Below are 25741 nucleotides of genomic sequence, written 5' to 3'. Positions count from 1 at the left end.
AAAAACAATAAAACCTTTTGAAGAGAATGAATATCTCTATTGAACCTTTCATCTCAAAGGATCTCAAAGCACTTTAAAAGCTCTGAAATGCAGCCACTGCTAAGGTGTGTATCTGATGCACAGCATGCTCACAACAGTGTGAGGAAGAAGGCATATTGACAATGGACACCAGAGCTCCTCTTAGGAAAGATGCCATGAGCTCATTCATTCCCACGCAGAGAAGAGACACCCTTTCTGTAAACTATAGAGACTAACAAATTTATTTAAGTGAGCTGTAGCTCACGAAAGCTTATGCTCAAATAAATTTGTTAGTCTCTAAGGTGCCACAAGTACTCCTTTTCTTTTTGCGAATACAGACTAACACGGCTGCTACTCTGAAATCTGTAAACTATGGCACTTCTAATATGCCCATCATTGTAAGTATTCAGTCTGAAAGATCTGAGCTGTCAGGTCCCCACATATCGAGTTTGGTCTTGTGGTAAAGACATGAACTATTTGAAAGGCATGAAGCACTAGCACATGTTAGCACTGCTATTTACTGAACTATCTGTGTATTCAGTACTCTATAGTCTTTATCTTGTTAATAAGTAGATCATAAAACTAGGTCCAGTAGGCTGCTTTAAGGCAGTGGCTCTCAACCTTTCCAGACTCCTGTACTCCTTTCAGGAGTGTGATTTCTCTTGTGTGCCCCCAAGCTTCACTTTACTTAAAAACTATTTCCTTACAAAATCAGACATATAAATAAAAAAGTGTCGCAGCACACTATTAATGAAAAATTGCTTTCTTTCTCATTTGTACCATGTAATTATAAAATAAATCAATTGGAATATAAATATTGTACTTACATTTCAATGTATAGTATATAGAGCAGTATAAACAAGTCAATGTCTGTAGGAAATTTTAGTTGTACTGACTTTGCCAGTGCTTTTTATGCAGCCTGTAAAACTAGGCAAATATCTAGATGAGCTGATGTATCCCCTGGAAGACCTCTGCGTACCCCCAGAGGTATCTGTGTCGCTGGTTGAGAACCACTTCTTTAAGGGAATCAGTTTGGCCAAAGTTAGAAGTACTTTTCCAGTGCTAAAATTTCTTGCATACTTAGGGCTAGATACTCAGCTGGTATAAGTTTGTGTAGCTCCATTGCAGTCAGTGGAGCTCTGCTAGCTTACCCTAGCTGAGGATCTGGCCATTGGAGTCCACTGTTTCCCTCCTGCTGGTGGTTCAATAGCATCTAGTTTTGGTATTTTGACACATCTGCTTCCAGGCCAGACTGGAAACCAAGAGAATAAAAACATGAAAAAGAAGCATTATCTAAGCACTAACAATAAAAATGGTTTGGGTTAGATTCAAGAGATGGGTGAAGACGTCTTGCACAGCTTCTGCGCAATAACAATGGCAAAAGGAGAGAGGCTAGACAACACATCACGTGCATTCAAAAAACAAAGACAAAAGAGACATTAAGAAACAGCAGCTGAAACAAGGGAAGGTGGGGGAGTTAGGGGTTTTAACTCGAGGCAGTAGGGTTAAATTAGTGGAGTCATACCAGTGTGTAAGTGAGATCAGAATTGCTTCCCAATTTGGGCTTAGTTCTGAACTAAAAGCAATGGTGTAACTTTTTTAAAAAACGTTATGATTACAATTACTTTAAAACCAGGAAAGGCTCTAGTCTTTTTCAGCCTGGGGTAAATTAAATCATTGAATTCAGGAGTAGAGGAAATAAAAAGCCACCTACATTTTACATCGAGAATAGAAACTCTTTTCTGAAGTAGAATACTACTGACTGAGAATCCATCATACAGCAGCTAGCAGTTCAAACAGGTAATGACTTTTTTTTGCTCATTTCTGGTGTAATTAGCTCTCCAGAGGTTTTTTTGGAAACATGCTTGGAATTGTTATAGCTTTCAGAGCAGAGAGAATATGATTCATGCCTTTTGGAAAAAGAAAGGTGATTATTTATAAAAATGCCCCCTTTAGTTCTGTATATATTGCAGAAGGCTATGTGATATATACATACCGATCATTTTTCAGGCTGTCAGGGGTTTAAAACTTCCATTTGAAACTGTTGGAGAATTATATCATAGGATATTGTTGTATCGTTCCTTAGTGCTATTTTTTTCTTAGCTTAATGATCTTAAAAACAAAACATTTGGGGACACAGAATGTACTCATATTGTTTTGGCTCTTTGATATTTTTAAAGGAAATATTTAATCCGTTTCAGTCTTCAGGGCACTGAAAGGACTTGGGGATTCACTCTGATAGGTTGCCTTGCTGTGTAAGAACACACTGCAAAACAGTCATAATTTATACTTATTGCTACATTCTCACTTGAGGGCCTGGTCGCTCTTTGATCTATGCTTACCTCTCAATATTTTATTTAGTTGTATAGATTTCAGTCTAACACCCTCCCCCCTGATTTTTTAGGTAATCCATCATAAATTTAAAGCTACAATATCATAGCAGTTGCAAAAGATGCATTGTCCAAAGCAGCAAGACTTCTCCTTCCTACCACACACCATTTAAATAGCCCTCATGTGACCAATAAAGCTGAAAACCTCCTCTGTGCTTTGCTATCAGACAGAGATCCATGACTTTCAGCACACACATACACATCACCTCTATTGCCTGTTCAAATAGATGGGCTTTAAACTGTGCCTGCCAGGGCAATAATTTCAGCCTCATTGTCCCTTCCTAATGAAAATTGACGTGATTTGTATGTGGAAACAAGACAGGTAAGGCAAAACTAGATATACTTTTAAGTCTTGGCTTGGAAATCACTTGAAAATGCATTGCAAGTTGCTAAAGTTTTGTGTGTGCTGTTTTGCACAGAATTGCTCTAATTCTAGTCTGATTACCTCCTCTGCCCCACCCCCACACATATATACATAATATCTGGCTGGTATTACTAATGTATGCAGGAGAAAGGAAATTAATTTTTGTCCTAAGATGTCCAGTAAGTCTGTCAGTCTGTTCCAGTGTTCGGTGGGGAGACTGTAGGCAAAAAAGGTTTTGAAGCCATGTCTTCACTCCCTGTGTTCTGGAGCCATAGAGGACTGGCATGTGAAAATGCTTAAAAAGAAAAGGAGTACTTGTGGCACCTTAGAGACTAACAAATTTATTTGAGCATAAGCTTTCGTGAGCTACAGCTCACTTCATCAGATGCATTCAGTGGAAAATACAGTGGGGTGATTTATATACACAGAGAACATGAAACAATGGGTATTACCATACACACTGTAACGAGAGTGATCAGGTAAGGTGAGCTATTACCAGCAGGAGAGCAGGGGGAAAAAAACATTTTGTAGTGATAATCAAGGTAGGCCATTTCCAGCAGTTGACAAGAACATCTGAGGAACAGTGTGTGTGTGTGTGTGTGGGGGGGGAATAAACATGGGGAAATAGTTTTACTTTGTGTAATGACCCCTCCACTCCCAGTCTTTATTCAAGCCTAAGTTAATTGTATCCAGTTTACAAACTAATTCCAATTCAGCAGTCTCTCACTGGAGTCTGTTTTTGAAGTTTTTTTGTTGAAGAATTGCCACTTTTAGGTCTGTAATTGAGTGACCAAAGAGATTGAAGTGTTCTCCGACTGGTTTTTGAATGTTATAATTCTTGACGTCTGATTTGTGTCCATTTATTCTTTTATAGAATCATAGATTCATAGATACTAAGGTCAGAAGGCACCATTCTGATCATCTAGTCCGACCTCCTGCACAGCGCAGGCCACAGAATCTCACCCACCCACTCCTACGAAAAACCTCACCTTTTATGTAGAGACTGTCCAGTTTGGCAAGTGTACATGGCAGAGGGGCATTGCTTGCACATGATGGCATATATCACATTGGTAGATGTGCAGGTGAATGAGCCCCTGAGAGTGTGGCTGATGTGATTAGGCCCTATGATGGTGTCCCCTGAATAGATATGTGGACACAATTGGCAACTGGCTTTGTTGCAAGGATAGGTTCCTGGGTTAGTGGTTCTCTTGTATGGTGTGTGATTGCTGGTGAGTATTTGCTGCTACCCAAGATCCATAAACCTGGAAATCCTGGACGCCCCATTATCTCAGGCATTGGCACCCTGACAGCAGGATTGTCTAGCTATGTAGACTCCCTCTTCAGCCCTACATTACCAGCACTCCCAGCTATCTTCGAGACACCACTGACTTCCAGAGGAAACTACAATCCATTGGTGATCTTCCTGAAAACACCATACTGGCCACTATGGATGTAGAAGCCCTCTACACCAACATTCCACACAAAGATGGGCTACAAGCCGTCAGGAACAGTATCCCCGATAATGTCACGGCTAACCTGGTGGCTGAACTTTGTGACTTTGTCCTCATCCATAACTATTTCACATTAGGGGACAATGTATACCTTCAAATCAGTGGCACTGCTATGGGTACCCGCATGGCCCCACAGTATGCCAACATTTTTATGGCTGACTTAGAACAACTCTTCCTCAGCTCTCGTCCCTAATGCTCCTACTCTACTTGCACTACATTGATGACATCTTCATCATCTGGACCCATGGAAAAGAAGCCCTTGAGGAATTCCACCAGGATTTCAACAATTTCCATCCCACCATCAACCTCAGCCTGGACAAGTCCACACAAGAGATCCACTTTCTGGACACTACGGTGCTAATAAGCGATGGTCACATAAACACCACCCTACATCAGAAACCTACTGACCGCTATTCCTACATACATGCCTCTAGCTTTCATCCAGATCATACCACACGATCCATTGTCTACAGCCAAGCTCTACGATATAACCACATTTGCTCCAACCCCTCAGACAGAGACAAACACCTACAAGATCTCTATCAAATGTTCTTACAACTACAATACCCACCTTCTGAAGTAAAGAAACAGATTGACAGAGCCAGAAGAGTACCCAGAAGTCACCTACTACAGGACAGGCCCAACAAAGAAAATAACAGAATGTCACTAGCCATCACCTTGAGCCCTCAACTAAAACCTCTCCAAAGCATCATCAAGGATCTACAACCTATCCTGAAGGATGACCCATCACTCTCACAGATCTTGGGAGACAGGCCAGTCCTTGCTTACAGACAGCCCCCCAACCTGAAGCAAATACTCACCAGCAACCACACACCACACAAAAAAAACACTAACCCAGGAACCTATCCTTGCAACAAAGCCCGTTGCCAACTGTATCCACATATCTATTCAGGGGACACTATCATAGGGCCTAATCACATCAGCCACACTATCAGAGGCTCGTTCACCTGCGCATCTACCAATGTGATATATGCCATCATGTGTCAGCAATGCCCCTCTGCCATGTACATTGGCCAAACTGTACAATCTCTATGTAAAAGAATAAATGGACACAAATCAGACGTCAAGAAATATAACATTCAAAAACCAGTCGGAGAACATTTCAATCTCTTTGGTCACTCAATTACAGACCTAAAAGTGGCAATTCTTCAACAAAAAACCTTCAAAACCAGACTCCAACGAGAGACTGCTGAATTGGAATTAATTTGCAAACTGGATACAATTAACTTAGGCTTGAATAAAGACTGGGAGTGGAGGGGTCATTACACAAAGTAAAACTATTTCCCCATGTTTATTCCCCCCCCCCCCCAACACACACACACACAGTTCCTCAGACATTCTTGTCAACTCCTGGAAATGGCCCACCTTGATTATCACTACAAAAGGTTCCCCCCCCCCCCCCGCTCTCCTGCTGGTAATAGCTCACCTTACCTGATCACTCTCGTTACAGTATGTATGGTAACACCCATTGTTTTATGTTCTCTGTGTATATAAATCTCCCCACTGCATTTTCCACTGAATGCATCCGATGAAGTGAGCTTAGCTCACGAAAGCTTATGCTCAAATAAATTTGTTAGTCTCTAAGGTGCCACAAGTACTCCTTTTCTTTTTGCGAATACAGACTAACACAGCTGCTACTCTGAAACCTGAAAATGCTTAGAAAGCCATTGCCTATATAACTTGCAATAGATGAGCATCTGTGTGGGTCTGTGCCCCCATCTAGGGGCTGGAGGTTTATCGATCTGCTACTGCTTGCAGTTAGAGGGAGGTATTTTCCTATCCGGTCCCTTTCGCTCAAGCTATTGAGGCTTGTACTCTTACCTATGAAAGTCCAAAGGCCAGACCCAAATGGGGTCAACTACACCTGCATGTGTCTGACTCTCATTTATAGATCCCTGCCAATTTCAGAAGCAACAGATTTGCAGTCATAGAAAGAAGCTACTTGACAATAGAAATCTAGGAGTAATTTTGCACCAGGGGAAATCCGGGTGATAAATCCAAGCTCTCCACATTGCAAAGAATAAAATGTTTCATTGGAAGTGTGAAAGGCTCATAAAACTAACAACGGTCCTTTTTCATCAGTAAAGAAATAAAAGCCAGTATAGATTTATTCAGATATTAAAACTGAATGCTCTCGATGTTAATGGTTTGCATTTGTGTTAGAATGAGACAACAGATAAGGGGTGGAAGCCAGTCAGAAATACTAAGTAGCACACTGAGACTGTGCAGTGCTTGGAGACCCTTTCAATAAAGTGTTAATTTTCTTATTTGTTTAATGTTACATTTCTAGACAGTGACATTATTTCCCATAGTAGTTGGCTAAAAAGTTGAAACTCATGTAAAAACCACAGAAAGCAGCACACAAATAGAGGTGCTATTCCTTCCTTTATGGATATATAATTAAAGGTGTACTACAAAGCAAATTAAAATTTAGTATATGCCCTTTACTGATCCCTTCTGCTGTTCAACGATGGTTCCAAATTTTTTTTCCTCCTTGTTATTTGTAACATTAGAAATAAAGACTATCAAGTGCTAATCTTTACTGTTATATTCTTTCCTGGCAAAGTAGTGAAGAATGGAATATATAGGGTGCTAACCTGGGACTTGGAAAACCTGTGGTCAGTTCTGTTCTGCCAATGAGTTCTTGTGCGACCTTAGACCGTAGACAAATCACTTAAGTTCCCTGTGCATGAGTAGCTCACCTGGTCAATGGAGATAATAGTACTTCCATAGGTCGCTGGGGGGTTGTGAGATTAAACACATTAAAGGCTGTGAGGTGCCAGCTGCTATGGTGATAGGGCCATAGAAGTATTTTAGAGAGCTAGAACTTCCGTATTCTTTGGACTTCCATAAAGGTGACTTCAGAGGAGGCTAAAATGGGAGCGGCAGCAATCCCAACTGGGGAGTAGTATCCCCCACAGTATCTGTGGAGCCAGGTCTGTGATGATCTGAAGTGGCACTATCCCAGAGATGGGTTCTGTGTTGCGCCCTTTAGAATGAAGGGAAGAGCCTACTCAACATGCAAATATAAGGTGAATAAAACATAAGGAAAAGCCGAGGGTGGACTGAGTGTTTTGATAGTTCTTTGTTTGAATTGCATTCAACAGTGGGATTCCTGTGGCCTGTATTGTACAGAACAAAGGCAATCAGTAAGGGAATGGTAAAGGAGGAGACTGGAAAGACACCATCTCAGTCTGTCAGTTGCTCCTCCTGTGTTTTTTGTCTATTTTAGAAGTTAATGAATGTTATTTCTTATCATACTGTGAGCTGTTTCAGTACCAGCACTGGGGCATGTTTGATTATTCTAACCTATCCATCACCACCATCTTATTGTGTGTTCTCTCTGTTACTTATCTTTTCTTTTGCTTCCTTGAACACACCCTTCCCCTGATTTTTCAGAACATCCAACCCTGTAAAATCCATGAACCTCTGAGTGCCTATGTTGGGATAGAAGATCATCTTCTTTTGCCTACAGCTGCTTTGCAGTCTAGTGGGCTATTGATTTTGTTGAAGAACACATTGGGGGTGGGGGTGGAAATCAATATTTCATTAGGCAGACCAGAGCAGCAGCAGTAATACAGCAGAGATCAATCCACGGCCCTAAGATGCTGGGTCAGACACCATGAGATTAGGGTCACAACAAAAGGTGATATAAACATAAGGTAGCAAGTGGTTAAGGAACTGAACTGGGACTTTGGAGCACTGGACTCACTTCCTGGCATTGCTACAGACTTCCTGTGTGACCTTGGGCATGTCACTTAACCTCTCTGTGCCTCAGTTCTCACCTGTACAATGGGGATAGGTAATACCTCCCTACTTCACAGATGTGACATGAGGATAAATTCATTAAAGTTTATGAAATGCTCAGATAGGGCCACCTATATACTTGTGGGTTACTTAAAGAGAGTGACTTAAAAGATATTTTGTGGTAACTAAAATGTTAATAAAGATGTTTAGAAAATTATATTTGAAAAATTAAATGATAAAAACGAAAGACTTATAAGGCCACCAAATGTAATAGCAGGGTATTATTTATGCCTTGCTTGAATTCAGAGATACAAAAGGCTGTATGGGGGCAGATGGTGTGTGAATGGAATGTTTGAAATAAAATTAGGCACATATTGTTATAATGAAACCTCTCTAAAATATACACCACCTGTCTGGAGCATATGTGCAAGGTATAAAATAAGGGACTACCACCTGTATAATACCGAGATTTGCAGGTTTGTTTATCCTCCAGCTTAGGGTCTGATCCATGAAGTGCATGGGAGTTTTTCCAAAGACATCGATGTCTGAGACGCTTGGTACGTACTCAGGGCAGCTAGCCCCTCCCACTACTTCATCACTGTGGTGACACTATTTTTAGCATGCTAGCTCAATGGGAGCTAGTGCAAGTATGTCTCCTCAAGCTGGGAGTCACCCCCCCTCTGCAGCTCAAAGTGTAGACATGTGTTCCTAATTGACTTAATCTAAAGTAAATTATAACTGATTTAAACTGAAACCCATGTCCATGTGTAACCCCCATACCTTCTCTGTGTGGTGTTGTGTCCCATCTAGTGGCACTGAGACCACTTAGATAGAGAGATAAAACAAGTCTGCTCTACAGCCATAGCTAAAAGCCAGTTGGCTTTTAACTCATGCACTAAGCTCCAGAGGTCACAGGTTCAATCCTGCCCATTAGCGACTGGGATCTGTCGGAGTTACACATGCAGCCTGTTACACCAATCTATCAAACTGGGTTTAAAATAAAACCTCGAGTTACCACAGTGGAATGCTGCATGTAGACAAGCCTGTGTGTCACCTCTGTAAAGCCAGTGTAAGGGATGGTTCAGTCAGTCCCCCACTCATCCAGAAACACACTCACTAAGCATTTCTGTCCAGTAGGCAGTACAAGGATGTGGTCATCCTCAAAGAACTGTCACACATTAATTACTTACCCCTCACTTCAGGCCTGTGGTGGCAAAAAGCAAGTCTTCGCCTGGTTTTACAGAATGGGAAACTGAGGTAGGGAGGTTACTCCCTTTAAATAATTTGCCTAAGGCCACAGAAGGAATCCATGAAAGGTTGAGACCACAGACAGATTCTGTTGACCTTGTCTACTCATAGTGGAGACTCATCTTATTCCAGCAAAAGAGCTCTTTGCTATGTCAGCAAAAGGCCATTTTTGCAAGTCTAACGGCCTCTATACCAGGACTTTTGCCAGGATATTTGTCACCTGGGGTATGATTTTTTCCCCCCACACTCCTAACTGATGGAGCTATGCTGGCAAAATATTTAAGTGAAGGCCAGGCCTGGCTCGTATAGTTCTATGGTTTAAATTGCAGTTCACACCTCCCTCTTGCTCATTTCCAGTGTTCCCTTCCCTTCTATCATCCCTTTAGGAAGCTTATTTCAAGCCTCTAACAATGAGGCCTTTTGTTTATTGTTTTTAAATATTACTAGAGTATAGGTAATTTTCAGATAGTTGATGAAGTATTCCTTAGAACTCCGCCCTGCCTCTCCAGAAGGGAGGAAGCATGGGGGATAAATGGAATGCTAATCACTTTATTAAGGACATCAAATACAATGTGGCAGAAGTGTAAGTGTGTGTGTGTGTGAGAGAGAGAGAGAGAGACATTCTATTTCATCTTCTTTTTTCTAACCAGTGCTTTGAGATCATTTTCTTGTTGGCTATGTCTTCTAATTAAATTTCACTGTGCCCTGAAAATGACTTGTTGCATGGCTGAGGAATTTGGGAGTCTGGTGTCAGAAAATCACGTGATGCACTGTAGTTCTGAGGTTGCAGCTGGTGCATATTGATTCCCAGTTCTATACTGGCTGTTAGATTTGTAAACGTCTTGTGTTATGATTTGTTTGTTTACTCAAGGGATATTATTTAGAGGTCAACGTTTAAATATTTAAGCACAGTCCTGTGTGTGTGTGTGTGTGTTAACGAGAGAGAGAGAGAGAGAGAGAGAGAGGGAAATCCTTTAAAACCCAGGAACCAATTAAAAGGTTCTGCTCCCTAGATTTCAGCTCTTTATTATAGTACAAAGGGATGAGACCTGGTTCCATTGCCTCTATGAAGTGTTGCCATTGGCTACAAGGGGAGCAGGAGAACTGAAGAAGTGAAGGCAAACGTATAAAGATATGCCGGGCTTCTGAGCCTAACTCCTTGGGATCGGGATCTCCATCTCTGAAGCTGGACTAAAAGTGATATTGCCTTCTGGGAATTAAATAGGTGCTAACTCTGTATCTATAACAAACAAAACAATGAACCCAAATATTGCATCAGAGCTTACTTGTTTTAGCAGAAACTCAGTTCTGTATCTGTGTATTCAGATTTCAGAGTAGCAGCCGTGTTAGTCTGTATTCGCAAAAAGAAAAGGAGTACTTGTGGCACCTTAGAGACTAACAAATTTATTAGAGCATAAGCTTTCGTGAGCTACAGATCACTTCATCGGATGCATTTGGTGGAAAAAACAGAGGAGAGCTGCCTGCGACTTCAGCAGCTCTCCTCTGTTTTTTCCACCAAATGCATCCGATGAAGTGAGCTGTAGCTCACGAAAGCTTATGCTCTAATAAATTTGTTAGTCTCTAAGGTGCCACAAGTACTCCTTTTCTTTTTGTGTATTCAGAGATCTTGTTCATCACATATCGTTTTGTGCATCAGGCAGAAAAATCAACTGAAAAAATGTACAAGATTTTAAAACACAAAAGCTACAGAGGGCAGTAATGACTGCTGAGTACTCAACACTTTTGAAAATCAGGCTACTTATGCAGGTGCAAAAATATGGCTATTTATTCAGGTGCACCCATTTTTGAAACTCCCTTCTGGTATTAGAGTAGCAGCAGTGTTAGTCTGTATCCGCAAAAGGAAAAGGAGGACTTGTGGCACCTTAGAAACTAATAAATTTATTTGAGCATAAGCTTTTGTGAGCTACACAAATGACCAGTGGTTTTCGTAGGCTAAATGTTATTGCTGTGTGTTATTCAATAGATATTTGAATGACAGTGTATATAATGACTAATTAATGTAATCTGTACAAAATATTATTAAATCCTGTCAGTTTTTAAAGTCTGCTTTTATAGGAAAGTAAACGCTAGATGTTGCCCTGAATTGGCCTTAGAATATAGAAGATATGCAACATGGAGTGTCTACTGTTTGGCTAATTAATGTCTCTCTCTCTTTCACCTGCAGGAAAACATAAATATAGACGAAGCTTCCCGATGCCTGGTGAAACACATAATTGCTAGTGAGAGCGATCTAATGCAGCCCATTGAACCAGATATTATAAAACCACACCTGAATTCTTCTAATATTGTCAGTTGCTCAGCTTGCTTTAAATCCTAAGGGACTACCAGACTATTCCTGGATACTAGAGCTGAGCAAATAGTTAACAATGAATAATTTAGCCAAAACATCTGTTTTTCTGCTCACGGAATATCCATGAGCAGACTGCAATTTTATCAAATGTATGTGTTATTTAAAATTATTCAATGATTTTTTGACTCTTTGGCTTGACTGTGAATAGTTCACTTTAATAGTAACTATACAAATTGTCTTTGTTAGTTATGATTGGTCAGATAAATCCCATGGTGGTGTTCCTAATCCCAGATTAAATGAGTGAGCAATAAATGCTCAGGCAAGCGATTTTAAAATTTGGTTAGGACATAAAAATGGCTATACAGGGTAAGACCAATGGTCCATCTAGCCTAGTATCCTGTCTTCTGACAATGGCCAGTGCCAGACGCTTCCAAGAAAATCAACAGAACAGGGAAATTTCAAGTGACCCATCCCCTGTCATCTACTCCCAGCTTCTGGCAGTCAGAGGTGTAGGGATACTCAGAACATGGGGTTGCATCCCTGACCATCTTTGTTAATAGCCACTGATGGACCTATCCTCCATGAACTTACCTAATTCTTTTTTGAACCCCGCTATAATTTTGGCCTTCACAAATTTCCCTGGAAATGAGTTCCACGGGTTGACTGTGCACCGTGTGAAGTACTTCCTTATATTTGTTTTAAATCTGTTGCCTATTAATTTTATTGGGTGACCCCTGGTTCTTGTGTTATGTGAGGGGATAAATCACACTTCCCTGTTCACTTTTTCCACACCATTCATGGTTTTATAGACCTCTGTCATATCCCTCCATAGTTGTCTTTTTTCTAAGTTGAACAGTCCCAGTCTTTTAAATTTCTTCTTGGTTATTGCAAGTTCTTACTCATATGACTTGGAAATTTGCTTTCTAACCATATTTTTCCAGTAAAACTCAAATGCATGAATGTTGACAGAAAGTAAAAACAAGAGGGGGTTGGAGTGAATATTCATAGGATGGTTTTTGCAGTATTTACCTAGCTCTTTTGGGTACCTATTATGAACCCCACAATAACACATGAAATCTGAATTGTGGCAGTGTGGTCCAGTAAATAGCGTATGGATTCTATTCCAGTCCTGCCACTGACCTTCTGTGTGTCCTTGGGGAAGTCACTTCTGTTTCCCATCCAACTCTTTGCCTGTCTTATCTTTTGGGGTAGTAAACTCTTTGGGGCAAGGACTGACTCTGACAATGTGTTGGTACAGTGCCTAGCACAATGGGCTCCCAATTTCACCTGAGCCAGTTAGACACTACTGTAATATAAATAAGAATAATTCAACTCAATGCCAAGGTGGAGGTGAATGGTGGGACACACAGAGGCCTGTGCTTAGGTCTTGTATGGGGCAAAACAAAGTGTCCTTAAATTATGAAAGAATATTGAGTCAACAGGTCTTACATTTTGGTCTGTGACTGAGCCATCTCTTATTACTCTATAGGAACTGCAGAATAGATCCAGGGACAGAGCTGTGACCAATGATAGTTTGCTGGTAATTTGGTTTAAAGCCTCAGATTGTAAATATATTTCTGTCACAGTATTTTAGAGTAAGAAAAAAGGCGACAGTCACAGCTTTTTAAAACAAAAAAATGCCAGTCTTGCTTGTACCTGTGCTGTCAGTATTTAGGGACAGATGTCATGCACAACGAATTGCTGAATTTAAATCCACAGCTCCTGCTGTGGCCTAGGTCCAATCACTTAAACTTTCTTCCTCAGCTTCCCCATCTGTAAAATAGAATTAATAGAATTTGCCTACCTCACACGGCTTTTGTGCAGGTTATCATCTGCACAGTGCTTTGGAGATTAAAACAGCTGTATAAGTGCTAAGCATTATTAGAGTGAAGCATGATGGTTACTACCCTATTGCATGACTACATGGCTCTCTGATGTTTTAGATTGTAAATAAAACTAGGGTTTGTTTTCACTGCAACAACTGGCTCGAGTTACTCCACTCCAGCTCTTCTAGCTCGAGTGACAATGGCCACACTGTGAAATAACAAGCTACACAAAGATTGGATTAGCAGCTGATGAGTTGTGCTACCTCAAGCTGTGGCCTGTGGCTGCATCCCCACTGCATTACTAGCTTGAGCATCAGCAGCACTGAAGCTTCAACCTACATCTGATAGGCCAGCTAGTTTGAGTTTAAAGCACTGCTAAACTACAGCTAGAGGTTTCTGTACATGGACAGGAGTCAGATAATCATCACTCAAGTTATACCTTGAGTTAATGCAGTGAAGACAAGCCCCCTAGACACTCAGGCCCAGACTCCCTGGGACTAGGGTGCCTAAATACTTTTTGAGCCTCAGTGCTTTAGGTATGGAACTAGATGTCTCAATGGGACCAGAGACGCCTGATGTCTTGCTTTTCCAGAAACTAAAATTTATGAGATTGTTGAGCTAAACTGTGTTGTAATTTGGTCTTGAAGGTACCAATGTGGCCTAGCTGTCCTCATCTTCACTTGTCCACAGCAGATTCCAATCAGTGTTCCTGAAACAGAAATGTAACCTCCTCCCAGAAGTGCCTGTGGGAGAGCTTTGCCTGACCAAAGAGTTAGATATAATATTTCCTTGTTAAAAAGAAACAAAAATAAAACATTGAAAAACTAGTTTCTTTCCCATTAATTACTGTATTAATGTCTGGTAAGCTCCCCACCTCCCATCCTTAGTTCTGCTGTTTGCTTTTTGATCAATCAAAGATTGGGGCCCGACTTTCTATTTAGGACAGATACAAGTCCATTACCTCACCTATCAGGGCCGAATTCTGCCCTGACTCTCTATAGATTGCATGTAAGTCAGTGCTGTGGTCGTAAGTAGTTTCTCTTTGTTATGCTGAATAAAACACTGCAGTGCAGTGAAGAATCAGGCCCCTTTAAAGTGTGTAAGGATAAAATCATTCCCATTTTTTTCTGATGGCTGTGCACGGTTTTTATTTTACTTAGATGATGAGTAACTGCTAGGACACTTGCAATAAAACAAGAAATGCACAAATACCACCAGGGTAAACAGAGATGCCGCATGCTGAGAAGATGTAAGCACTCCAGAGAGAATGCTCTGTAATTTATCATGAATGTGATCACTTTGTGACTAGATCATTTCAGGATTGAGTATGAAATGTAGTTTATTGTTTAAATCACTGACTGGATGGGATTTCCTGGTGTCTTACTGATACATTTGGTATTATCTTGTCCTCTCTAGTATTGGGGAGTGAGCTTTTGAATTCCATGGGCATTGTGAGGCAAAAAGGCTTTCACTCTGGACTTCTGGAATGTCCTTGCCCTGCTATAAGAAATTAAGGGTGGGCATGATTCTCCACTGCCTTGCACATTGTGTAGTTATTGGCATCTGTGCAAAGCATTGTTAAAATGATAACATTAGAATACGCCACTTGCACCACACTGTTAGCTTTTTACAGTATCTTTGCACAGGTACAAAAGAGCATACAAGTTGCTAGACTGAGGCGAATCAGGCTTGAAATATCTTGATAAGGAGACATTTCTCTTTATTCAGAATTTTGGGACCATTTTGATGTTTTAGTGCCAGACTTTGCAAGTTTCCCCCTGCCAAAGGTGATAATGTCATTTTGCATTTTTATGTTGCTTTATATCTTTAGAGTTCTGTATAACCGTGATCTAATTGATTGCTACACACGCACGTAGAAGCACTTAAGTATCATTAACACCACTTTTCAGAGGGGGAAATTTGGCTCTCTTACACCTGTCTGACTCCAGTGAATTGGTGGGGTAAACTCCCATGGGAGCATCAGGCATTTGGCCCCTCTTAAAATCAGGCTTCATTCTTCTTATGTGTTATGATTGCAGAGAACAAAGTTGTCCTTAACTTTTGCCAGTCAGAAATCAGCTTATTCCCAACAATACAGGGTTTGCCCATCACATCCTTCATGTACATATCCTCAATTGGCTGGACAGCTGATATTTTGTTTCTGGAGCCCGTTGGTTTTGGTTTACATCTACATATAATTAGACCTCTTTTTTTTAGCCGTAGCTTGGTTGCCCACAGGTTTTTAAAGAAACTTGTCCATATGAATTAAATGGAAATGGCAAATATATTTTAATGCGGGGAAATGCAATTTATGTCAATTGCTGGGAAACAGTTAATACAAATACATTTAGTGCACCTGCATTTAAGTATATGACAGAAGGTTTTTCTGGTAATAATAATAAAAACCATTTCTGGAAGAACACAGAATATGTATGTTCTCTAAAATTAATCAAACAAAATAAATGTACACGAATCCTTGTATAATCATATGCAAATTCAGCTACTCTGATGCTACACATCTCTGCTTCATGATTTTCTTTTTAGAATTGTTTCCTTTTTACTGTTCACTTGTTTTAACACACTATATATAAAACCTGTCCCTTAATCTTTTAAGCTATGGGTTTGGCATTAATAAAAGTATTATATATTTGAGAAAGAAGCTTTTCCTTCCCCTTTTGCCTCCCTCCTGCCCCAATTAATCTTTTCCATTTTAAAGAGGCAGTTTAAGTCCCTGATTTCTGAAATGGCCTCAATTCAGCTTCTGATTTTACAGGCATATTTTTGCATCCACAGATAAATGCACCTGCAGTTTCGTGAGCCTATCTGAATGGAGCATGCAGTCATGGAACTCAGATGGATAACACACTGCCTGTGCTTGCAAATCAGGTAGCTTTTAACTGGACCCATCCCTAACTGAATGCAAAATTGTGCTTGCAGCACTATTGCCCATCCCAACCATACAAAAAATGAGTCAACCAATGAGTTGACTCTCTCCAAATATGTGATTGGTTAAAAATCATGAGTTTTTAAAAAAAAAATAATAAATTTGAGGTGCCTTTGGGTTTTGAATCCTTTAGGTTTCATATTTTCAAGCTTTTTGCAGTCATGAGGGCTAGATATTTTATTTTAAAAAAATATGAAAACTGAGATTCCCGCATTACATGACTCCAGAAGCTGGGGCTTTAAGAAAAACAGTAAATATTGTGAGACTTGTGATAAAACCACAACATGTGGCAACACTGTTGCGCTATTAGAGTAAGTCTCAAAATCAGGCTTTAAACCCATCAAATAATTTGGGAATATTAATCTGATGAAAGCAACAAACAATTTATTTGCAAGTACATCACATAAAGCACCTAACTACTGGGCTGAAGTCCATACTCTTTATATGTTTTGAATATAGGAATATCAGTTTACAAAGATAAGGAGCTAATCCTAGCAGAGCTACACAGCCTACTACCCAGAGTCAAAGCTAATCTGATGAACATGCCCTTGTAGACTTGTCTGCAGTTCCACTGCGACAGAAAGTTATTTCCCAACAGTTGTGTGTTTTCCTAAAGGAGATGAGCTAGGGTATGGGGGGGCGGGGCGGGGGCAAGTGTCTCCGTCCAATTCTCAGAGGGCTGGTTTTCACACCAATAAAAATACTGTGATCACTGTTTGCACCCTGGTTGCCCATGGATTAAATGGACATGGAGTATGAGCTACATTCCCCCTAGACATGGAACCTCAACTATAGGCTCACAGGAAGGTTGCTGTGCGTGGGAGTGGAGGGCATGCACTGAGCCCCACCTGTACTTTAGCTTGTCTGCAGAAAGCTAGAGGATCTAAATCTTTCAAGCCAGGATATTTCTCAAGTGTTACATTTGCTTTTTTTTTAAAAAAAAACCCCACCTTCCTGATTAACTTGTGCATGTATTCTTTGGACTTGCACTAGCGTCACAAATTTTAATGACCACAGGGAGGCATTTCTTTGGGAATGAGGTCTCAACCATGGATTGCACACCAAGAAGACAGATGGGTCCAGTGAGTGTGTACAAAAGAGAAACTAGAATTACAAAAGTCCTCAAGTATCAGGCAAACCTAAAGGTTGGGGAGGAAGTGTCACTAGTAGTATACAAGTACTGTCAGGATGGGAAGAAGTCTGCAGGAGTTCCAAGAAGACCAACGTGAGGAGCAATACCTGAGGGTAAAAGAGCTAATAGCTTGTAATCTTAAAATGTTTTTTCCCATGGAGTTTTCTCTTACTAGAAGGCTGCTCCAAAGTGCTCTCAGGTAATTAGTAAAAAGTAATTGGTAAAAGTAATTGGTAATTGGTAAAAGTAATTCACTGGGCTGAGCAACTAGCTCAATATACAGTATCTATGAACTATTGCTTATCGTTAAGCAGCATTGTGGCAACCTCAAATGTCAACTCGGGAAACAATGGATGACTTTGAAACCTCTGGAAACAACCTACAATGACAGGGTGCCTTAAAAATACAGCAGAAGGGCAATAAAGTAGAGCTGGGATTAAATGACTTCCAATACTACATCTACACTACGAGTTCCAGGTGTGAGTCCGAAGTTGTGTACCCATACTTGCTCAGGTTTCAGAGTAGCAGCCGTGTTAGTCTGTATTCGCAAAAAGAAAAGGAGTACTTGTGGCACCTTAGAGACTAACAAATTTATTAGAGCATAAGCTTTTGTGAGCTACAACTCACTTCATCGGATGCATTTTGCACTTGCTCAAGCTCTCATTGATCTAGTGTGAATATAAATAGCAGTGTAGCAGCAACAGCAAAGGCATGGCTTAGCCATGCAGAGTACGTACTCGCCAGTCTCTGGCAGGATTGTACTTGGCACGGCTAGCCTATTCTACCAGGGCCGCTGCCCGGGGCTACACTGCTATTTATTTTAGCACTCGTCCTTGTCAAGCTAACATGAGTACGTGTATATGAGTTTTAGGTAGTAGTGTAGATGTAGCCTTAAAAAGATGCTGTAGCTCAAACACAAATTTTTTGAGCTAGATAGGGGAATCACTGAATGAAATTCTCCAGCCTATGTTGTATAGTAGGTCAGATGAAATAATCACAATAGTTCTGGCTTTATAATATATGAATAATCCAGGGCATAAAGAACTACATTTTACCCCATTTCCATGGGGACTTTGTTCACTGTTGGCTATCTTGAATAAAGCTACTATTTTGTTAAGGATTTCTCAGAATAGCTTGCAGTTCTGATGAATATATATTTTAGCCTGCCGTCAGCCTTACTTTTTCATCTCCGTCTCTCATCCATTCAGTGAAGAAGTTTTATCATCCCTGTTAGCATTGTGTCTTTTGATCAAGTATGTTTATGGCCTTTGCTACTAGACCGGTCTCCAGTTCACCCTACTCTTCTGCATTAGCCCTTCTGCTCTACAAAGACAATCAACATCATTCGCAAAAAGAAAAGGAGTACTTGTGGCACCTTATGTATCTGATGAAGTGAGCTGTAGCTCACGAAAGCTTATGCTCAAAGAAATTTGTTAGTCTCTAAGGTGCCACAAGTACTCCTTTTCTTTTTGCGAATACAGACTAACACGGCTGGTACTCTGAAACAAATCAACATCATTGTCACACCCAATTTACAAAGCACATAGGAAAGCCTCTTTATGACAGTCCATCATCCAGTCTGCAATAAAAGGCCACTGATGTCAATGCCTATCTAACATAATACTCTTAGGGCTTGTCTACACTACCCGCCGCATTGGCAGGCAGCGATCGACCTAGCAGGGGTCAATTTATCGCGTCTAGCGACAAATCGACCACTGAGCACTCTCCCATCGACTCTGGAACTCCAGAGAAGCACAAGCGGAGTGGAAGGAAGAGCATCAGCTGTCAACTTACCTCAGTGAAGATACTGTGTTAAGTAGATCCAAATACATCGACTTCAGCTACGCTAGTCATATAGCTGAAGTTGTGTATCTTAGATCGACCCTGCATGGTAGTGTAGACAAACCCTAAGAAATACCCTACCATGAAAATACACTAAGAAATCAGGACAACTAGAGAAGCTAAAGACACAAGTTTCCCAAAGGCAACTGCTCATTGTAGCCTAATAGTTACATTCAGATAAGAGGGATGCAAGACATCCCTCAGACTGGCTAACATGGTATTCTTATTATGGGATTTAAAGTCTTGCTAGAAATATTGTGTCCATTGCCTACCATAGGGATAGGGTAGGCTGGGAGGGATGCATGAGACGAAAACACAGGTCACGGCCGGTGGGTATGGGGAAGTATATGCTCTAAAGAATGTCTATAGTTCTGTTTTTTCTTTTCCTAGCTGACTTTCTTTCATTTTTGCATGACCTGCAGCTCAAGCATAAAGGCCTTACTCTGACACAAGAAATATATTAGGGGAAAGTACGATGTTTAACAGGGCAATCTTTCCAGGCAATTATGTATATAAAAGGTAATAAAAGTACACACTTAAGAGGACAGTTACATATTATATTATTAAACCCAGAGACGGATACTGAGCTACATATTAACTGTTAAAGGGTACCTTATTTTGTTGTTTGCAGTAAGCTGATTAGGTGTTCATTGCAATGGGATGGCCAGTGAATGCTACACTGTTGTTTAGCCTGGATAGCTCCTTGCATTTAGGAGCTCCCTATAATGAAGGCACAGAATGAAGCTGTGGGGTTTTATAACAAAGACAATGGAGTGAACCCTCCCCTCATCTAGCAGTCATCTTGACAGTCATTTTGTAGTATTCTGGGAAATGTAGTCCAGTCCTATTGTTGTAGTCATGTCTGCCCATTGTCAGGTAAATAAGGAATGGGAGTCTTTATTTTCATAAAGTAAAAAAAAAAAAGAACTCTTTGCAGTGAAGGATTATGGGAAATATCCTCCTAAAATAAATAAATATATAAATAAATAAATTAAATAAAGGACTGAACTGGTTAGCCAAGGAGGAAGAATAGGTCTGTCTCGGCACTTAGGCACCACAGTGATCCATGGTATTGAAAAACAACAGATAGATAACTTTGGTGATCCTAAATATTCCTCACCTGCAATGTATCGAGCACTATTTTAATGCTAAATAACTAAAAAGTGTATAATCCACAAGTTATTGGGCTCAATGCAGGGGTAACTGGATGAAATTCAATGGTCTAGATTAGATTAGACAAGATGATCTAATGGTCCCTTCTGGCCTTAAAAATCTATGACTATATCATAGTAATTGACCATCAACCCAAGACCTCTTGGCCAGTTCAGAAATTATGGTACATAACACAATAGTTGGTTCTCAGTAGGATCTTTGCTAAGGTCATTCTGAGACAAGGCAGACAAAAATTTAGGCCAAAATGACTATCTGAAATGATGCAACTTCTCAAGGTGCCTTTGGTGGGCAGCTACTCTAGACATCAGAGGTAAATAGAATCCATTGTATCTGGAATGAAGGGGGGATACAAATGAAGAACGCACTGAAGTGAATGCCAAGAGGAAGAGAGAAATGAACAGATCAGATGAAATTGTTTTGTTAGGTTGGTTGATTGACAGGCACTGCTTATCCAATTAGAAAATTGATGTGCACACAGCTCACAGAAGCCAGCCATTGCCTGTCAGACTTGGGAGGCTGACATTACTATGAGGTTTGTCATTCATTTGGGATCAGATTGTGCCAGTTAAGCCCCGAGTAGGGGGCAGTGGAGAAGGGCATCATCTCAAGGTGAGTTCCATGTTGCATTGCCACTCCGAGAGGCTTCTTGAAGCTCCTGGGGAGTACAACCCCTGTGCCATGCCCTAGGAGGAGGCAGCATGAATTTCTCTTTGTTTCATAGGCAAAAAACAAATACATCAATCAAGTAGTCTGTTGCCATGCCACCTGGAGATGTGATCTCATCAATACTATACACTAAGCATTGTTGGGTCTGCCCAGTAGTTGGATGGGAGACCACACAAGAAAACCCAGGGTGCTGCAGAAAGTGCTATTGGGCAAGAAGTAGCTGGTACAATTTCCTTTGAACAGCTTGGTGCTAGGGGACACTGTGCTGATTTAGAAGTTTTGAGGAGAAGAGAAGTCAAGTTTCTTCTGGCAGCCCAGTCCTATCCTAGGGAGAGAGGAAGGTTCCTCAACTCTGATGTGGTATGTGAGAGCTGGGTGACGAGGAGGATTGGGGGAGTGAGAATTGAGGATCTGGGGTGATTCAGAGAAGGGAATTGAAAGATGCTGGAGGGAGAGATTGAGGAGTGATTTAAATAGGATCCAGATGGAGAGGAAGGAGGAACATAAAAATACAGAAGAAGGAGAGGTTTCAGAGTAGCAGCCGTGTTAGTCAGTATCCGCAAAAAGAACAGAAATACTTGTGGCACCTTAGAGACTAACAAATTTATCTGAGCATAAGCCATGTGGCTACAGCCTACTTCATCAGATGCATAGAATGAACATATAGTAAGAAGATATATATACATGCGGAGAACATGAAAAGGTGGAAGTTGCCATACCAACTCTAAGACGCTAATTAATTAATATGAGCTATTATCAGCAGGAGGGAAAAAAAACAAAAACTTTGGAGTGATAATCAAGATGGCCCACTTCAGACAGTTGACAAGAAGGTGTGAGGATACTTAACATGGGAAAATAGATTCAATGTGTGTAATGACCCAGCCACTCCCAGTCTCTATTCAAGCCCAAATTAATGGTATCTAGTTTCAAATTGAACTGGAATTAATTTGCAAACTAGATACCCCATTAACTTGTACTTGAATAGCGATTGGGAGTGGTTGGGTCATTACACAAATTTAATCTATTTCCCTATGTTATGTATCCTCACACCTTCTTGTCAACTGTCTGAAATGGACCATCTTGATTATCACTACAAAAGTTTTTGTTTTTTTCCCTCCTGCTGATAATAGCTCATCTTAATTAATTAGCCTCTTAGAATTGGTATGGCATCTTCACCTTTTCATGTTCTCTGCATGTATATATATCTTCTTACTGTATGTTCCATTCTATGCATATGATGAAGTAGGCTGTAGCCCACAAAAGAAGAAGGAGAGACAACCCATACAGAGAAAGAATGAGGGAATGGCAAGAGAAAGAGAGAGAGAAAGGAAATCAGGCTGAAAAAGAGACAGGAAAAAAGTGCAGTAAAAGATTGGAGTGAAGAAACTAAAATGGTAGGAGAAAGCCAATGAGTGTTTTGAGGTTTTATTTAATATTAGATTAATGATATAATGTTTACTATATATAAATACACATATACACACAACATTGCACTAATGTTTGATCTATATTTACACATGCACACTTACACATACAAGAATGCACTAATATTTACTACACATGTATGTGTGTATTCAATGTATGAATGCAATTTTGCTCAAAATTATTTGCACTTAAGTTACAGACATCTGGGTACCATATTGCATCTGCAAATCAGATACTTGGTGTGTAAATCGTCTAAATTGCACTCACACAAGTAATTGCATGTGTGTAATTTTGCTCAATTTTTGCACTAGCAATTTGCAAGCACAAAATTAGTGGAGTCTATCATGGCTATACTACATGCTGGCCTCCTACTCTGTTCACAATAAATCTATTTGGGATATGATTTAGCACCTAATAAGGCAAATGAGGGGGAACAAATTAAAAAAAATGGAAATTAGAAAAGGTAAATGAGGACAAATTCATTGCAAAATGTCTCTCAAATGTTAGGGAACATATAAGAGATTATCTTAGAATGGAGATTCATACACAGCTAATCTTATTAAGAAAACAATTTCAAGTGTGAATACGTGCATATGTCAAACAGATGGGGTTGTCAGCAGGAGCATAGTGGAGCTATGTGTCACAATGAATAAAGAAAAGACTAGGGCCTTGAGGAAAGTGAAAAATGACATGATAAAAATTATTTCTATTTAAATGGGAAAAAGACCATACTGCATAATTATAAGGGACACAAAGAGAAGTTTCTGGAGCTCTTATTGTAAGGCAATGAGTAAAGGCATATCAACAGTACTAAAAAAGAAGTAGATTAATATAGACTTGTGGTATTTGTGAGAGGAGAAACTAGAAGCCTGATCCAAACTCAGTTGAAATAATTACGCTTTGAATCAGGCCTAAAACCACTATGCTTGATGCAGGTTATTTCAAGAGACACAGGCCAGCATTTCTTAGGGTTAATGATCTAAATCCATATTTAAGTACTTACATGAAAATAGACTGATTTTCAAAAGTGCAGGACATCCACAGAACTCAATAGGAGCTCTGACCTTCTGAAAATCTGAGCTTCCACAAAGGTGTAACAGGGATTTTGATCCCTCACATTAGGCATTTAGGATTGATATTTTGGCCACAAATTATAAGCATACACTTCCCTTTAGCTAGAAGAACTTACTCAGAAAAGTGACTCGCCCATTGAGAGAGAGAGAGAGAGAGAGAGACTCTAGTTCAACCACAAGTTGAGATGCAGGAATCCCTTGGAGGAATTCCATTGCCTGTGTGGTGCAGGAGGTCAGACTAGTGATCATGGTGGCCTTAAAATCTATTAATCTGAAAATCACGAGTTTTAAATTGCAATTTAAGCCTGACATTTTCAAAGTGGCTACTGATTTTAAGAGAGACAAATTTTGGGTGCCAAAGTTGAGGCACCTAGGCCAGATTTTTAGAACCACTTTGATGTAGCTCCGGCTCCATACTGAACGGCCTAAATGACTTGGACAGCTAATTTTCAAAAATGACTTAGACACTTAGGCCCAGATCCTCACATGTGCTTAGGCATTGTTCCCCTTGCCATTGTGACACCTACCTACCAGGCCATCTGCCATCTACTAGAATACTCAGGCCCGAGTTAGGTAGCCAGGCTTCCCATACAATGTATAGGTAGAGTTAGGTGCCTAAGAAAGCGATCCTCAGAAACCAGGAAGTTGATTGGGAAGCCACCTAAACTAGCCAGGAATGAAATGCCAAGGAGATGGGAGGAATGAGGACACCTAAGTGTCTGACCTGGTGTGCTCAGCTGATGTGAAGAGATGCTCTCTAGAAATCAAGTTGAAGCTCCCCATCTAGTTTCATTGTCCGGATTGAGTAAAATGCCAAATATCTCGGTGTAAATGTGGAAAAGTAGATTCGATACGAGAAATTCTTTCAGTTTTAGTCTAAGTTTAATGTTATAGGGGTGTTTTTCAATATGATTTTTTTATCTTGAAAACTTATCTTTAATCTCTGAGAGCTATATTTTTCCCCTCTAAATAAATTAGTGTTGATTTCCATTCCCATGTTGGTTTGTTCTTAATTTACTCTGCCATTTATCATAATGTCTTTTATCCTATATGAAAGTCAGTAATGGCTGATAGCTAGGAACCTTTCTTTCTTTCTTTTTTCAGTCTAAGAAGAAAGGTTATAGCCAATAATCACACACTGCAATGAATATTCCCCTGCAGGCCAAGACACACATTATGAAGTATAAGCACTTCTGAACAACCTTATGTGTGTTAAATTTATGATAATACATCAGTGGTTATTTGGCTTGTCATTCTACAATAAAAATAGAAGCTACTGGTCCAATCAGTAATAAAACCTTTGCATGTGTTCCTCCTGTGAATGCCTTTTATTTATTCCTTCCTGTCTCACTTTCCCATTTATATTTTGTACAGTTTGGGAAGTTGCTGTTGACCCCTTTACATTGATTTAATTGATTGCCTGAATTATGATGACCCAACAGCTGCATTAATCAACGTAACACATCTGACTCATTTTCTCATATTTGCCCTGAGGGAAATCCTCTAGCAAATTATGTCCACATATTAATCCCCTTTGAATAATCAGTTCATTTAAAACCTCAACCACTAAAATCAATGTATTTTCTTTATAAATCAGCTTCCTAATTTAAAATGACATAGCCTTTTTTCTTCATCAGGTGAAAACCAAATTATACACCTAATTCATATCCAAACAATGCTCATTTAAGGGGGGGGGGGAATAGGAGGAGCATCATATCCTTCAGTGAATGTGAATTGTAAGCTTTCAGAACCCAGTGAATTTACCTACAGCATTCAAGTTCAAAGAGCATTCTCATCCTTAATCTTCTCCAATAATGGACTGCAATACTGATAATCATCAATATGAAACAAAGGTGCTCAATCCTCAATCTTTTCCTCTCATAATCTCATGTTGTGTTTTAGATGTAATACCAATAGCCTGAGTGAGGATAAAGCAGGTCAGATTACCTGGTTTATTGTTTCTAGTGCCTTCTACAAGGATCTTTAAAGTTCTCACTTTGTAAACTCTTACACCTAATTTGCAGGTACAGTGCCTGCAGTTCTGTATGCA

At 40.1% G+C, this 25741-nt stretch overlaps 1 protein-coding gene across 1 annotated transcript in view; it reads left to right on the top strand.

Moving 5' to 3' along the window:
* The window catches only part of RAB38 (RAB38, member RAS oncogene family), a 28001-nt gene extending 13771 nt beyond the window's left edge, over positions 1 to 14230 (top strand). Inside the window, exon 3 of the mRNA XM_038377239.2 lies at positions 11485 to 14230. Within this exon, the coding sequence (XP_038233167.1) occupies positions 11485 to 11637 (153 nt within the window). The 3' untranslated portion in view covers positions 11638 to 14230. The remainder of the gene's footprint in view (positions 1 to 11484) is intronic.
* The last annotated feature ends 11511 nt before the right edge of the window (positions 14231 to 25741 follow it).

Source organism: Dermochelys coriacea, chromosome 1 (genome assembly GCF_009764565.3).
Source record: "Dermochelys coriacea isolate rDerCor1 chromosome 1, rDerCor1.pri.v4, whole genome shotgun sequence".
Lineage (NCBI taxonomy): Eukaryota > Metazoa > Chordata > Testudines > Dermochelyidae > Dermochelys > Dermochelys coriacea.
Note: the sequence above shows the minus strand (reverse complement) of the source record. Positions and strands in the feature narration are given on the sequence as shown.